The sequence below is a fragment of the Jatropha curcas genome, chromosome 9 (genome assembly GCF_041381405.1).
Source record: "Jatropha curcas cultivar XTBG-Jc1 chromosome 9, XTBG_Jcur_1.0, whole genome shotgun sequence".
NCBI lineage: Eukaryota > Viridiplantae > Streptophyta > Magnoliopsida > Malpighiales > Euphorbiaceae > Jatropha > Jatropha curcas.
Window position 1 is genome coordinate 5,952,727 of NC_143159.1, and position 12,342 is coordinate 5,965,068.

Below are 12,342 nucleotides of genomic sequence, written 5' to 3' on the forward strand. Positions count from 1 at the left end.
ACGTGAGATCCACGCCGTGACCAAAACGACAGAAAGTCGCACCTTGGTACGCCTAACCTCTTTGACTGCCCCGAAAACACCAGGGCGCGTAATATTGATCAAAATTTTAATCTCATTTGCATAGAAAAATCAAATGCTTTCTCTCTCGTCCATCCTGTATATAAACTAAGCGCATGGATTTCATTTTCTATTTCCAGCTGCCTCAAGACCCATTCCTTTCTCTGTCTTTTGCTCTCGCTTTCTCTTTGTATTTGCAACAATGAAACCCCGAGGTCCTGCCAAAGTCTCTGTCAAATGGATTCCAATCCTCTGCGTCTTTTGCTTCGTCCTTGGAATTCTCTTCTCCAACAGGTCCCAAATTCAATTTTTTTGAATCTCCGTTAATTTTCAAGTTTTTGCATTTCTATAGATTAACGGCAATTTGAATCTAGTTTATTTGATTTTGAACTTGATCGTGCTTGTAGAGCGTGGGATCCACCCGAATCAAACGGTCAGCTGATAGCTCAGCGTCGACATGACCAAGAGCTACAAGTCGTATCTGAAGATTCAACAGCTCAAAAGGTTTGTTTTGATCATCGAATTTTATTTTCCTTTTTAATTTCTTTATTTTGGGTCTGAACTTGCTTCTTTCTTTTTTGTAGAAGGTTTCGCATGATGAAGATGTAATGGACGAAGTTTTGAAAACGCATGAAGCAATTCAGTGAGTTCAAAATTGGCTCTCTCTGTAATTTTGGTTTTTGATTTTTATTATGTGTGTGTTGGTTAACATTTTTGTTCACTTTTGTGGATTTCTTGGAGGCGTACCAGATCGCTAGATAAGTCAATTGCAATGCTTGAAATGCAATTAGCTGCATCTAGAAGTTCACAGGAGATGAGCGTAGACCGCTCCGCTTCCTTGTCTACGTTGCCTCGTGAGAGCCCACCCAGGCAAAAAGTGTTCATGGTTATTGGGATTAATACAGCTTTTAGTAGTAGAAAGAGGCGTGATTCTGTTAGAGAGACTTGGATGCCTCAAGGTTTTATTTTGCTTGTCTCATATTTGTCTTTGTTTTATGTTGATCATTTTAGTAAAAGTATGATTTTTTTTTGGGCTGTGTTTTGATTAGGAGATAAGCTTCTCCAATTGGAGCGTGAGAAGGGGATTGTTATTCGCTTCATGATTGGCCATAGGTGAATTGCTTTTATACTTTTGTTCTCTTTAAGCATTAAGTTGTGTTGGCAGGAAAAGTTTTATTATGCTATAGGAGTAATAAAACTGCTTTTGAAAATTGAAATACCCTCAAAGGAGTTTATTGCTTTTCTTGGAGCCTCTAGGTCAAGTATATATCATTAATTTGAATTGGCTCATGTGTCTTTACTCATTAGCAAAAGGTAATCGGCTCTGCAGCTATTTAAGCACTTGCAATTTTGCATTAGATTATTTCTTTCTTCATGGATACTATAGGTTTCACAATTGAATTCTACCTGCTTTTGAAGCACCTTCGAACATAACTCCCTCTTCAACCTGCTTTATTTATAGCATATTCTGTTCTTAATACTGCACTGACGAAGGTTAAGTCTATTCATTCTGTATCCATCTGGAATCTCCTGCCAATTTATAGGAAAATAATATTTTTGCTTTTGGGAGGCTTATTCAGAAAATGTTGACTCCTCCATTGAAAAACACTATGCGCAATGTATTACATGACTTTATTTGCTTATATTGGATGTTTGTCTCGTGAAATATAGTGTAATTGATTCCTTTTAGTTTCTGTTGGCTGTTCATCTTTTAGCTTTTGTTTCCAGTGCAAATAGATGCATATGTGTTGTTGGCTGGCCTGGAGCTTCTCATTCAACCACTGAAACTAACTAAATAAGTTCATACACTTCCTTATATGTCATGGACCAAATTTAACATTTTGCTGAAGAATATATGACAGATTTTTAATTGTGAGTAAATCAACTAGTTTGCTTGTTGGACATAGGTCAATAGCCTCAACTTTTGTGGTATAAACATCATCATTCTTTTGCAGAATGTCCAAATATATATGCAGGATGATTTGCTTGATCTTGTGATCTTGGTCACTGAAACATCACTTTGCCTTTTCATTTCAATAATTTGAATACAGAAAGGGAAGAAAGAGAAAGATTCTTGCTCTGACCCTTTTAGTTGCATAGATCCCCCAAATGATAGCTGTGGCATGCAATTAATTACTATTAGATAAATGTTCAAATGTGGATGCTTTCAATTGTTTATTGTAAGCAAAAAATATTTTTATGGAATATCACTTATTTACAATCTACATATTTTACCTGCTATAAATCTTTATTTCTGAAGAGATGGATAGTCTAGAAAATTGGCTAATGTCATAAGCTTGGCTTGTACAAGACATTTGTCCCTCCTCTTGATGAATGTTACAGATTGCCTTTTTCACTTTGAAACTTCCATCCCTCACCTTAATCCTCTTCAGCTGGAAAATACTTGATTTACATTAGAAAAAGGGTCATTTTTTCCCCTCTTATTACCTCATATAAAGCTGCTCTAGCATAAAATTTCTCTTTTCTATTGAGCTTGGAACTAACTTTAATGATATATGTATTCATTGTTTCAGTGCAACATCAAACAGCATTTTAGATAGAGCTATTGATTCAGAAGATTCTCAGCATAAGGATTTCCTTAGGCTGGTAAGAATTCATGCACAAGATTTATATATATGGGTGATTATAGGATTTTAGCCTGATATTTGGTTAACATTATTTTATCATTTTGTAGGAGCATGTTGAAGGATATCATGAATTGTCTGCAAAGACAAAAATTTTCTTTTCTACTGCAGTTGCTAAGTGGGATGCTGAATACTATGTCAAGGTGGATGATGATGTCCATGTTAATCTGGGTAGGCAATTGTCCTTTAGCAACTTTCGGACGTTATGTTGTTGAAAATATTTTCAATTACCAAAGATGAACCTCTACACGTCCTGCTTCTCTAGGTATGTTAGCTGCTACTCTTGCCCGGCATCGTTCAAAACCCAGGGTGTACATTGGATGTATGAAGTCTGGACCGGTTCTTTCTCAGAAGTAATCATTCTGAACCTCTCACATTGATAACAAACAACATTAACTTTCATTTGCTTTGTCTTTTCAAGCCAGTGATTTCTATTGAATTCTTTTCTATTCTTTAGGAATGTCAAGTATCATGAACCAGAGTATTGGAAATTTGGAGAGGAAGGGAACAAATATTTCCGACATGCAACTGGACAGATATACGCAATCTCAAAGGATCTTGCCACATATATCTCCATCAACCAGTAAGCATAGCTTCTTTCATTATTTTCTTTGGAAGCACATAAGCCTTATTTGCTACCTATGTGGATACATATATCTGCCCTGGATCCATTTTGACTGATTCTGTAATTTGGGGATTTTTACTGAGCATAATTTATTTTTGTTCCTTGTTCTGACGTCGAATACTTTTGAACGTCAATTTTTGAATGGATTTTTATTTTTGTTATGGGTTCATGGCCAAAAGTACTTTTAAAGATTTTCTTTGGTGAATATGACAGAAACAAATTGGTTTATCAGTTGATCTAGTACAAAAACATGACGGAGTACTAGATGCTATAATTTAACATTTTTTTATATTTGCACTTAAAAAAATTTCTTCTTACAAAAGAGAAGGTTAAATTTCTTTACCTTAATGCAGGCCGCTATTGCACAAGTATGCTAATGAAGATGTGTCACTTGGATCATGGTTTATTGGTCTTGAGGTAGAACACATTGATGACCGCAACATGTGCTGTGGAACTCCACCAGGTACTCTTTTGAGGGATGTGTTTGAATATATTCTAAGAATATCTTAGCAGTTACTTTCTCCATTTAATATACTGTTATTGTTATGTTCTTCCTCATTACTCCTCTACTCTCTCTAACTTTCTGTTCCTACATTTAAATTGCACTTGTCGCTGCTACTGCAGATTGTGAGTGGAAGGCACAGGCAGGCAATGTATGCATTGCATCTTTTGACTGGAGCTGCAGCGGAATCTGCAAATCTGTAGAGAAGATCAAATTTGTTCATGAAAGATGTGGTGAAGGGGATGGAGCTGTATGGAGTGCTCTCTTTTAGATTACATGGGATGTTGTTACTTGGGCAAACAGACATCCACAACCATGTCTATGGTGGTCTGCAAAATGTTGAGAAGCAATTAAGAGTGAAGATGGAGAAAGCATTACATGTTCTTCACAATTTTCCGTATATTTTCCTTGTTCAAATTGTTGCAAGAAGCTTTGCAAGGATTTAACGCAAGAACTTATGCAATGTTTACACGGATGCTTTTCATTCAAGATACTAGTTGTTGCATAGAGATGGCTTTAAGAAGAAAGAGTGCCAAGAATACAATTGAAAATACCCGAATGCACATCATTATACTTTTAGATAGGGGGCGAGAAGGTTTTTTTCTATCTCATATATATATATATGTAAGGGAAAATCAGAGTTGAATGTAATTTATTAGATTGATACTCCACACAGGTTTGCTGTGTGGCTGTGTCAGCAGATGTTAAACTGATGTAAGCTCCTTTGAATCAGGCAATAGTTATTGCAAAGTTTTGTAATTTTTTGTCCATCTGCTGTGCTGAGTTTTCTTTCTTTTTATTTATTTATCTTGAATTTGGCCAAAACAATCCAAGCTCGTTTGTCTTATTTGTTATTGTTTAATTTACTATTTGATTGTTTTTTATCAGCTTGATGCATGGATGATGTTATACACCGGATATAGGAAAATAATGGCCAGGAAATGATTATGTTAAAAACCCTCTGCAAGATATTGATTTCACAATTCGATCGTGATCCTGAGATTACCAGGGTACACCATTATGACTTTATTACCTTTACGACTCACCAAAGAGAATCTCTACCGAGCACAAGTAAGCTAGGCGGGCATCATGTTTAAGCTTCCCTGTCTTAATTAAAGTTAAAATCTCAAAAAGTTAGTACTGGCAGTTGATCCAAATTTAGACAAGTTTGTCTGATCGGGGACATTATTGCCTGATCCAGAAAGCCAATTAATGGCCCGCAGGCCTTTGAAGCCCATCAAAGAAGCAATTAAAGTCTCGCTTCATTTTCCTCGCGTTCATTTTTATGACGTCATATTTCATTTGTCTGCAATATAATTCGTTTCTTTTGATACTCACAAAGTTACAGCGGTCCGAGCCTCTTTCTCTCTCTGTGGACTTCTTCTTCGCTATTTCCTGCGTCCATTTATCCATCTTCTCCTAAACACTGTAATCAACAGTCAGTCTGAAACTGTGTGATTTGGAAGAAAAGAGAATCATACGGTGGTGGAAGAATGGAGAGCGCCGACGTCTTCCTGGGACTGCACGACTTTCTAGAGCGCATGCGTCAACCGTCCGCTGCCGATTTCGTCAAATCCATCAAGAGGTCTCTCTCTTCCGATCCCAATCTATACGTTCACATATTTTTATATGTAAATGTTGCCTCTATTAATTTATTTGTTTGATTATAATGATATGGAAATTGGAGATGGTTTTGAATTGGAGTATTATAACGGTCACTTTTTCCTCGAATTTTGCTAGGAAATGTAGTTTTTTCTGTTTTCCGGAAGCAATAGAAGTACTTAAAAAATGTAGTAAATGTAGAAATTGGAGCTGAAAAGAAGAAACAAGGACTGTGATTTGAAGTTGATTGTTCAAGTATAGGGATAATTCAATTGCAATGGCGGGTATTTACATTTTCCGAGCTAAATATTTATTAGAGTTTAATTTTACTGTAGCTTACTTACTAGTATATGAAGAATGACCAGTTTATGAGCAGGTAGTGATAATTGAAAGAGGTTTACTGTTGTTAATTTTAGCTGGTGAGATAAAGACGTTTTTACTTGTTAATTTAAAAGGCAATTATGTGCTTGCAAAGTTTGAATGCGGTGTGCTCTTTGTGGCAGCTTCATTGTCTCATTTTCAAACAATGCTCCTGATCCAGAAAGGGATAGTGCCCTGGTACAGGACTTCCTTGCCAAAATGGAAGCGGCTTTCAGGGCTCATCCACTTTGGGCTGGTTGTTCAGACGAGGAGCTGGAGAGTGCTGGTGAAGTGAGTTGCTGACCTTTACCTTCTATGATTATGAAATTTGATTATGCAATTATGTGGATGATCTTTTGTTTTTGTTTCTTAAATGTCAAATATTGTTTCAACTTTGTTTTGGATTTTCTTTTCTGCTAATTCATATTTGTCCATCTTATATTTTCAGATGGTCATAAAATTCTCTCTTATTTTGAATTAATGAAGAGGGAAAATATGCAAAGTTTTGGAAAGATCAATTGATGTTCACATTTTGCAAAAGAAAGAATCATATCTGATTGTCCCTTGATGAATTTTTGAACTAATGTGGGAAGTTTTGAACTGGGGAAACATGCATGATGCATCATTACTAGTACAGAAGTACCTAATTAGCTTTAATCCCCTATGATTCACCTTAGTTCTTTCCTTCCTAAGGGACCTTAAAATAGAGTAAAAGGCTACTGAATTCTCTACAGTTTACTATAACTGATGATTCCTCTTCTAGCAAAGCAAGATGAATCATAATAAGCGGGACCACTAAAAGCGGGACCACTAATTGCTGTTATCCTATTGACCTGCTCTTAAGAGACCACTTAACAGGGCGAAGAAGAATTTTTGCAAGTTATAACCCTTCAGAATGTAACCATAGCAGTTGTCAGTCATTAATTGGCATAATTTGAATAATGATGCACTTGGCAACGAGGTGTTTTTCCAACCCATTTTCTAATCCTCTAGGTCATCTGTTGCTTGTTGAGGGACAGCTGAATTACCTGGTTATCATAGCCTTAAGGTTAGTATATTATGTTTTTAAATGAAAAGGACAGGTGATTCTTAGTGCCACGAGAATTCTCTATGTTGTTCAAATGATTTACACCAAGCTGAAGCAACTATGTAAGAAGAGGAGGAAGGGAGAAGCAGAGTAAAAGAGAGGAGTTGCAGTTTTATCATTGAACATATTTGCTTGAAATCTTTGTGGCCTATGAATGAATATCAGAGGCCAAACTAATTACAATGCCATATAGGGCTGCATTGGATGTCCTGAAGGTGGGAAATTACGAAGGGTGACTCTATTGATATTTGCATGAATGCTAAACGCTACCTGGATGAAATTATGTTCTCAGAATGTAGATGATCAATTCTTACAAATTAAAAGCTTATTTTTGTTTTCATCATTAAGAGCACATTGCAATGGAAGGAATGGAACTATTCATAGTGCATGCTTTCCAAATCATGTATCATCATGGTCTGGATGGCATACGAAGTGTTGCGATCCTTTACTACTACTATTATTACTACTAAAATTTACTTTCGGATGATCTAATCTATATTGCTTGTGTACCATGTTGTTATTTCCCTTTCTTCCCCTACACTGCCCCTGACAAAAATAATGTAATTACATAGTGCTGTTACTGGATGATGGTCTTATTAATTTGGACGTGTTACATTTGGATTTGGATTTCTTTCAAATACAGGGACTCGAGAAGTATGTAATGACGAAGTTATTTACCCGTGTATTTGCTTCAATTCCAGATGATGTTAAAGTTGATGAGCAACTTTCTGAGAAGATGTCTTTGATTCAACAGTTCATTCGACCAGAAAATTTGGACATTAAGCCAACCTTTCAAAATGAAACATCATGGCTGGTAAGTCGGAAGGATATTCAAAATAGTGCATAGCTGATCAAGAAAACTATATTTTCAATTTTAAAATTAGATAATCCTATTGATTCAAATATGCTAATTTACAAGGTGTACGAGGCATCTGAAGCTGTTGAAAGAAAGAAACAATTACTTGAAGAAAAAAAAAAATCATAAATAAAGAACTCAAAAGCAATAAAGAACATAGCTGGAGTATAAATTCTGAATTGAACATAGCTGGAGTATGAATTCTGAATTGAATGGATGTACTTTTATTCATTCATGTTTTAGGAGTATTATGATGTTCCCTATTGCATTATGGACTTTTTTCTTCAATCTTTGTGCGTCATGTTGTTATACAAATTACTGTCCATCTAATTGATATGACATTTATATTTCTTTCACTACAATGTGTAAGAGTTCAAACGTTTGAAGGTTTTCACCCCCTGGGATGTTTTACATCCATGAATGCGTGACAACCTGAACTCCAACTTTGACCAAGTTATGATTGACCATGGTTCTTGATACTTTCTAGAATTTGTGTACTTTATCTTCCTTTTAGACTTTTAGCTCGATTTATGAGTTTGTAGCAGCCAAATTATCATCTTCTAGCTGAGTGAGCTCTTTATTGCTGGAAATGAGAATAGAAAGTGAACTCATGTACTGACTTCTATCAGTGACTATGGGTCAAAGGTCCTGATGTTATAACTTTAGCCTTATCACATTTATATTTAGCTTTCTTACCTGCAACTTTCTGTTTGTATTTTCAGCTTGCCCAGAAAGAACTGCAAAAGATCAACATGTACAAAGCACCAAGAGACAAACTTGTGTGCATTCTCAATTGTTGCAAGGTCATAAATAACTTATTGCTTAATGCATCAATTGCTTCCAATGAGAATCCTCCTGGAGCTGATGAATTTCTTCCTGTCCTAATATATGTTACTATAAAGGTAAGATCCCTAAACATGAATTACTTATTGTCCCTTTTGCAGGCATGCGTGCTTATAAAAGATTGACTTATAGTCTATAGACAATAAGTTGCATTATGTATATTAATGGAAAAAATTATTCAGTACTGATCATTGCATTTCTTTCTCTGTTAGATGGTTAATATTTTACTTTGCCTCCATTAAATTTGTCTTCAACTGTTTTAAATTTGTAAATTTTCATTCTCAAGTTGTACTGCATTGTATAATATCAAACCCAAGATCTATAAAAATCTATGGAATTCATTCTATTAATGTGAAGCATGATACTGTGCATAGCTCTCTTCTGCCTTTTGAAGTCTATATTATCTAATAGCAAGCTCATGCCTGAAATCAATGCTTGGCTAAAAAACTAATGCATAGTTGAATATGCAGGGATTTCTGTATTTTCTAAGTTTTCTCTTGATTTAATTCAATTTAAAATATGATTTAAGTTTCAGAAAACCACTTCACTTATGCAGGCAAACCCTCCACAGCTGCATTCAAATTTATTGTACATACAACGGTACAGGCGTCAATCCCGGCTAGTTGCAGAAGCAGCCTACTTTTTCACAAATATGCTCTCTGCAGAGTCTTTTGTCTCAAACATTGATGCAAAATCTATTTCAATGGAGGAAACTGAATTTGAAAAGAACATGGAATTTGCTCGAGCGCTTCTCTCTGGACTTTCAACTGATTCAGATAGTCTATCTAATCAAAATGATCAAAATGTAGGAAATAGTGTGGAATCCAAGTCTCAATCTTTGAGTTCTAAGAAAGAAAGGGACTCCTCAATTCGATCCAAATCTTCTGAAACAAGATCTGGCAATAGAGACTGGCAATATGTGAAAGATGAGTCGTCCATGGCAAAGGTTCCATCCCTCTCAGATATCGAGAATAGAGGAGCAATCATGCTTTTGAAGGAGGATCTGGCGAGTTTAGCCTTTCGAGAATACCCATACTTGTTTGCTCAAGTTGGTGATCTGACAATCAATGATGTAGAAGATCTACTAAATAATTACAAACAGTTGGTTTTCAAGTATGTTTGTCTTTCCAAAGGGCTAGGTGGCACTACTCCATCCAATTCTCAAATTCATGCCCACGTTGATGTTGAATTTGTCGAGAAACATCAAGATGCTGGAGTAGTAGAGCCAAATGATGAATCACAAAAACAAATTACTACGACGGATAATTCTGGCACAGACTCTCTTGTTACTGAGGAAAATGTTGAATCAAAGTCTGAACAGGCCAAGGGAATGGTGCTTGAAGAGGAGCAAAAGGAGGAGACTTCTCAATAATATCTGCCGAGGCTGGTCATGTCCTCTGTAGGAGCAATGCAACTTCCAACACAAAAGGCTGTCATTAGTATTTATGCTTCTGTTAAAGGGAGAGATATCTTGATTTTGTGTTGCAACAAGCATCTTACCTCTGCCAAATTGCAGGGAGAACAGTGAGGGACAATCAGAAATTGATTGTGCCATTTTGTGACGCGTCAAATATATGTAGTTGAGTACCGGAAAACCAACTCAGCAACACCTGATCCCAGAATACGTCTGATATTTTTCTCCACTTATATGTAGCATAAATGACTACATGGTATCAGAATGCACATGGACATGGATGATTATATTCTTGACAGACAGCGCTTTTTGTTTTTACCTATCAAAAAGGTACTTCCTTGTAGTTCTTTCCATATTTCTCTTGCAATGGTATCCTATGGTGCACAAATTATTGCAGTAAGTATTTGATCTCTTGATTATGCTGCTTCTCTCTGTTTCCAGTTCTTGTATAGACTGTCAAGAATTATTAGATTCTTTAGCAATTTTTTTTTCTTATTTTTAAACATTCTTTTTGAATTTTTCAGCTGATTGCTTATCACATGGACCTTGATTTGCAAATAACTTGCTGTTCCTCAAAAAATCCATATCCCCGGTTTGCACAATTATTTTTCTTGTACCATTATTTTAATCCTGGCATTTTACATAACCTGTGAGTCTACCTGTTAGGTTCGTTCACCATTTTAATAATCATATATAATTTTCATGAATGCAAATGAGAATTGTAGCCGACAAATATAATCTAGAAATCAGAAGTACACCATATACTATTTCTGTGCATATATTTTTTCCTTATCTTAAAAAAATTAGATGAAAACATGACGTGGAATGATCAACTATTAGATGATTTGTCAAGATTGATGTTTGAAAGTGAGAATTATTATTCATTGGCTGCCATAGGTTTTAGAAAATATGAACCATAGGATGCACCTAATTACTGGTTTCATTTCAAAGAGTCACATCACTGAAACAGAAGCTACGGTTGATTCAATGATGATAGAATCAAAATCTCAGCAACAAAATATCTGGGTATTTGTTGATGGTGAAACACAGTAAATGTGATCTATTTTTTATTATGAAACAGTGGCATCAGGGTTGATTGATTGTTCTCCAGTTGTTGGATCTTTCCTTGACCTGTCTGCCCTCTTCCTTCTAGTTGTGAAGCACGAGAAAGAGTCTTCTTTTATCACCTAACAAGATCAGCCAATACATAAATATTATATGGATGGAGGGTTTTTGTTGGGGGGACAATCTTTCAATTATTTTCGGACCTATAAATAATTTTAGGTTCAGATATGCCTTCTACAAGGACATGAATGGGGTCTAAATGCATGTTCTTAATATATATATCTGTTTTATTTATTTATTTATTTTTATTTTGTCCTTGTGGAAGGCATTTTGGTGTTATTATTTTTGCTTATGGAAGTCTTTGTCAAAACTCGATTTCAACTCAGATAATCTCCTGATTTTCTAGCGTAAGCAATAATATTATTTTTAATAGGAGTCAAATGTAAATTTATTGTCAAGCTGATGCTAGTTGTTTCAAATTGAAAGTGGAAAAACCAATATTAGCCCTCTTGAGCCAGCTCGTTTGAGACAAATAGCTTTATTCTATTAATGTAAGGTAGTAGAACATTTTTATATATTTTGTGTCTTTCAAATTGTTACAATTTTTATATATTTTGTTATTTTCAAATTGTTACAAGAAGAAATAACTAACGAAATCTTTGAATTTGATACGTTAGGTATATCATGCGCTACTCTAAATTTTGTGTTCATCGAGGTCTTATTTGACAGCAATTAAGGGAATGTCTACGTGTACGGTTAACAAACACTGAACGTTTAAAAGATTGTCAAAATGGGATTACTTGATTTTTTTTTGGGAATAAAATATATTTCTAAAATCACATCATTTGAATTTCCTTACACAGAATTACATTCTATCTATTAAATTAAAATTTACTTCCTCTGTCCAATTTTAATTGCGGTCGTAAAAAACATTGAGTGTTAATTATTTTTTTTTTTCAATTTCTAGTAAATATAATGATTGTTTCTATAATTTTTTAAAACATTCTCTTAATAGGAGAATTATTGATATTGAAATAATTGTGTGAGATAAAAGATAATTTACTCTAATTAAAGATTATTTCATGATAATTTAGATGATAGTACATTTATTTCCTTAATTCTGTGTAACAGCTTAAATAAAAAAATAAAAATAAATGGAGTGCTAAAATAGCAATAGTCAATAATATCATACTATGCGACGAAATAAAAAAAAAAAAAATCTAAGGATTATAGTACTTAGCTTAAGAAAAAATGAGGCAAACTAAGCACGCAACAGAATTCTAATG

General features: G+C 34.9%; 2 protein-coding genes across 6 annotated transcripts; both read left to right on the forward strand.

Moving 5' to 3' along the window:
• The first annotated feature begins 67 nt into the window (after positions 1 to 67).
• LOC105638870 (Galactosyltransferase family protein) lies at positions 68 to 4,588 on the forward strand. 2 transcript variants are annotated; one of them, XM_020681259.3, is made up of 11 exons: positions 68 to 351; positions 465 to 561; positions 642 to 700; positions 799 to 1,016; positions 1,107 to 1,170; positions 2,592 to 2,664; positions 2,753 to 2,873; positions 2,968 to 3,055; positions 3,160 to 3,285; positions 3,681 to 3,790; positions 3,952 to 4,588. In XM_020681259.3, exons 1-11 carry the CDS (start codon positions 260 to 262, stop codon positions 4,098 to 4,100), a joined length of 1,197 nt encoding a protein of 398 aa, XP_020536918.1. In that variant the 5' UTR covers positions 68 to 259; the 3' UTR covers positions 4,101 to 4,588. The 2 variants fall into 2 exon arrangements, with proteins under 2 accessions (XP_020536918.1, XP_012078143.1); XM_012222753.4 differs by having other exon boundaries at positions 70 to 351; positions 808 to 1,016.
• A 563-nt stretch (positions 4,589 to 5,151) lies between these two features.
• On the forward strand, positions 5,152 to 11,446 carry LOC105638871 (vacuolar protein sorting-associated protein 9A). 4 transcript variants are annotated; one of them, XR_016322501.1, is made up of 7 exons: positions 5,152 to 5,414; positions 5,935 to 6,082; positions 7,522 to 7,692; positions 8,457 to 8,636; positions 9,134 to 10,321; positions 10,516 to 10,583; positions 11,073 to 11,446. XR_016322501.1 is itself a non-coding variant. In XM_012222754.4 (5 exons), exons 1-5 carry the CDS (start codon positions 5,323 to 5,325, stop codon positions 9,947 to 9,949), a joined length of 1,407 nt encoding a protein of 468 aa, XP_012078144.1. In that variant the 5' UTR covers positions 5,152 to 5,322; the 3' UTR covers positions 9,950 to 10,391. The 4 variants fall into 4 exon arrangements, 1 of the variants encoding a protein (XP_012078144.1); XR_002284947.3 differs by lacking the exon at positions 10,516 to 10,583; XR_001047088.4 differs by lacking the exon at positions 11,073 to 11,446 and having other exon boundaries at positions 10,516 to 10,637.
• The last annotated feature ends 896 nt before the right edge of the window (positions 11,447 to 12,342 follow it).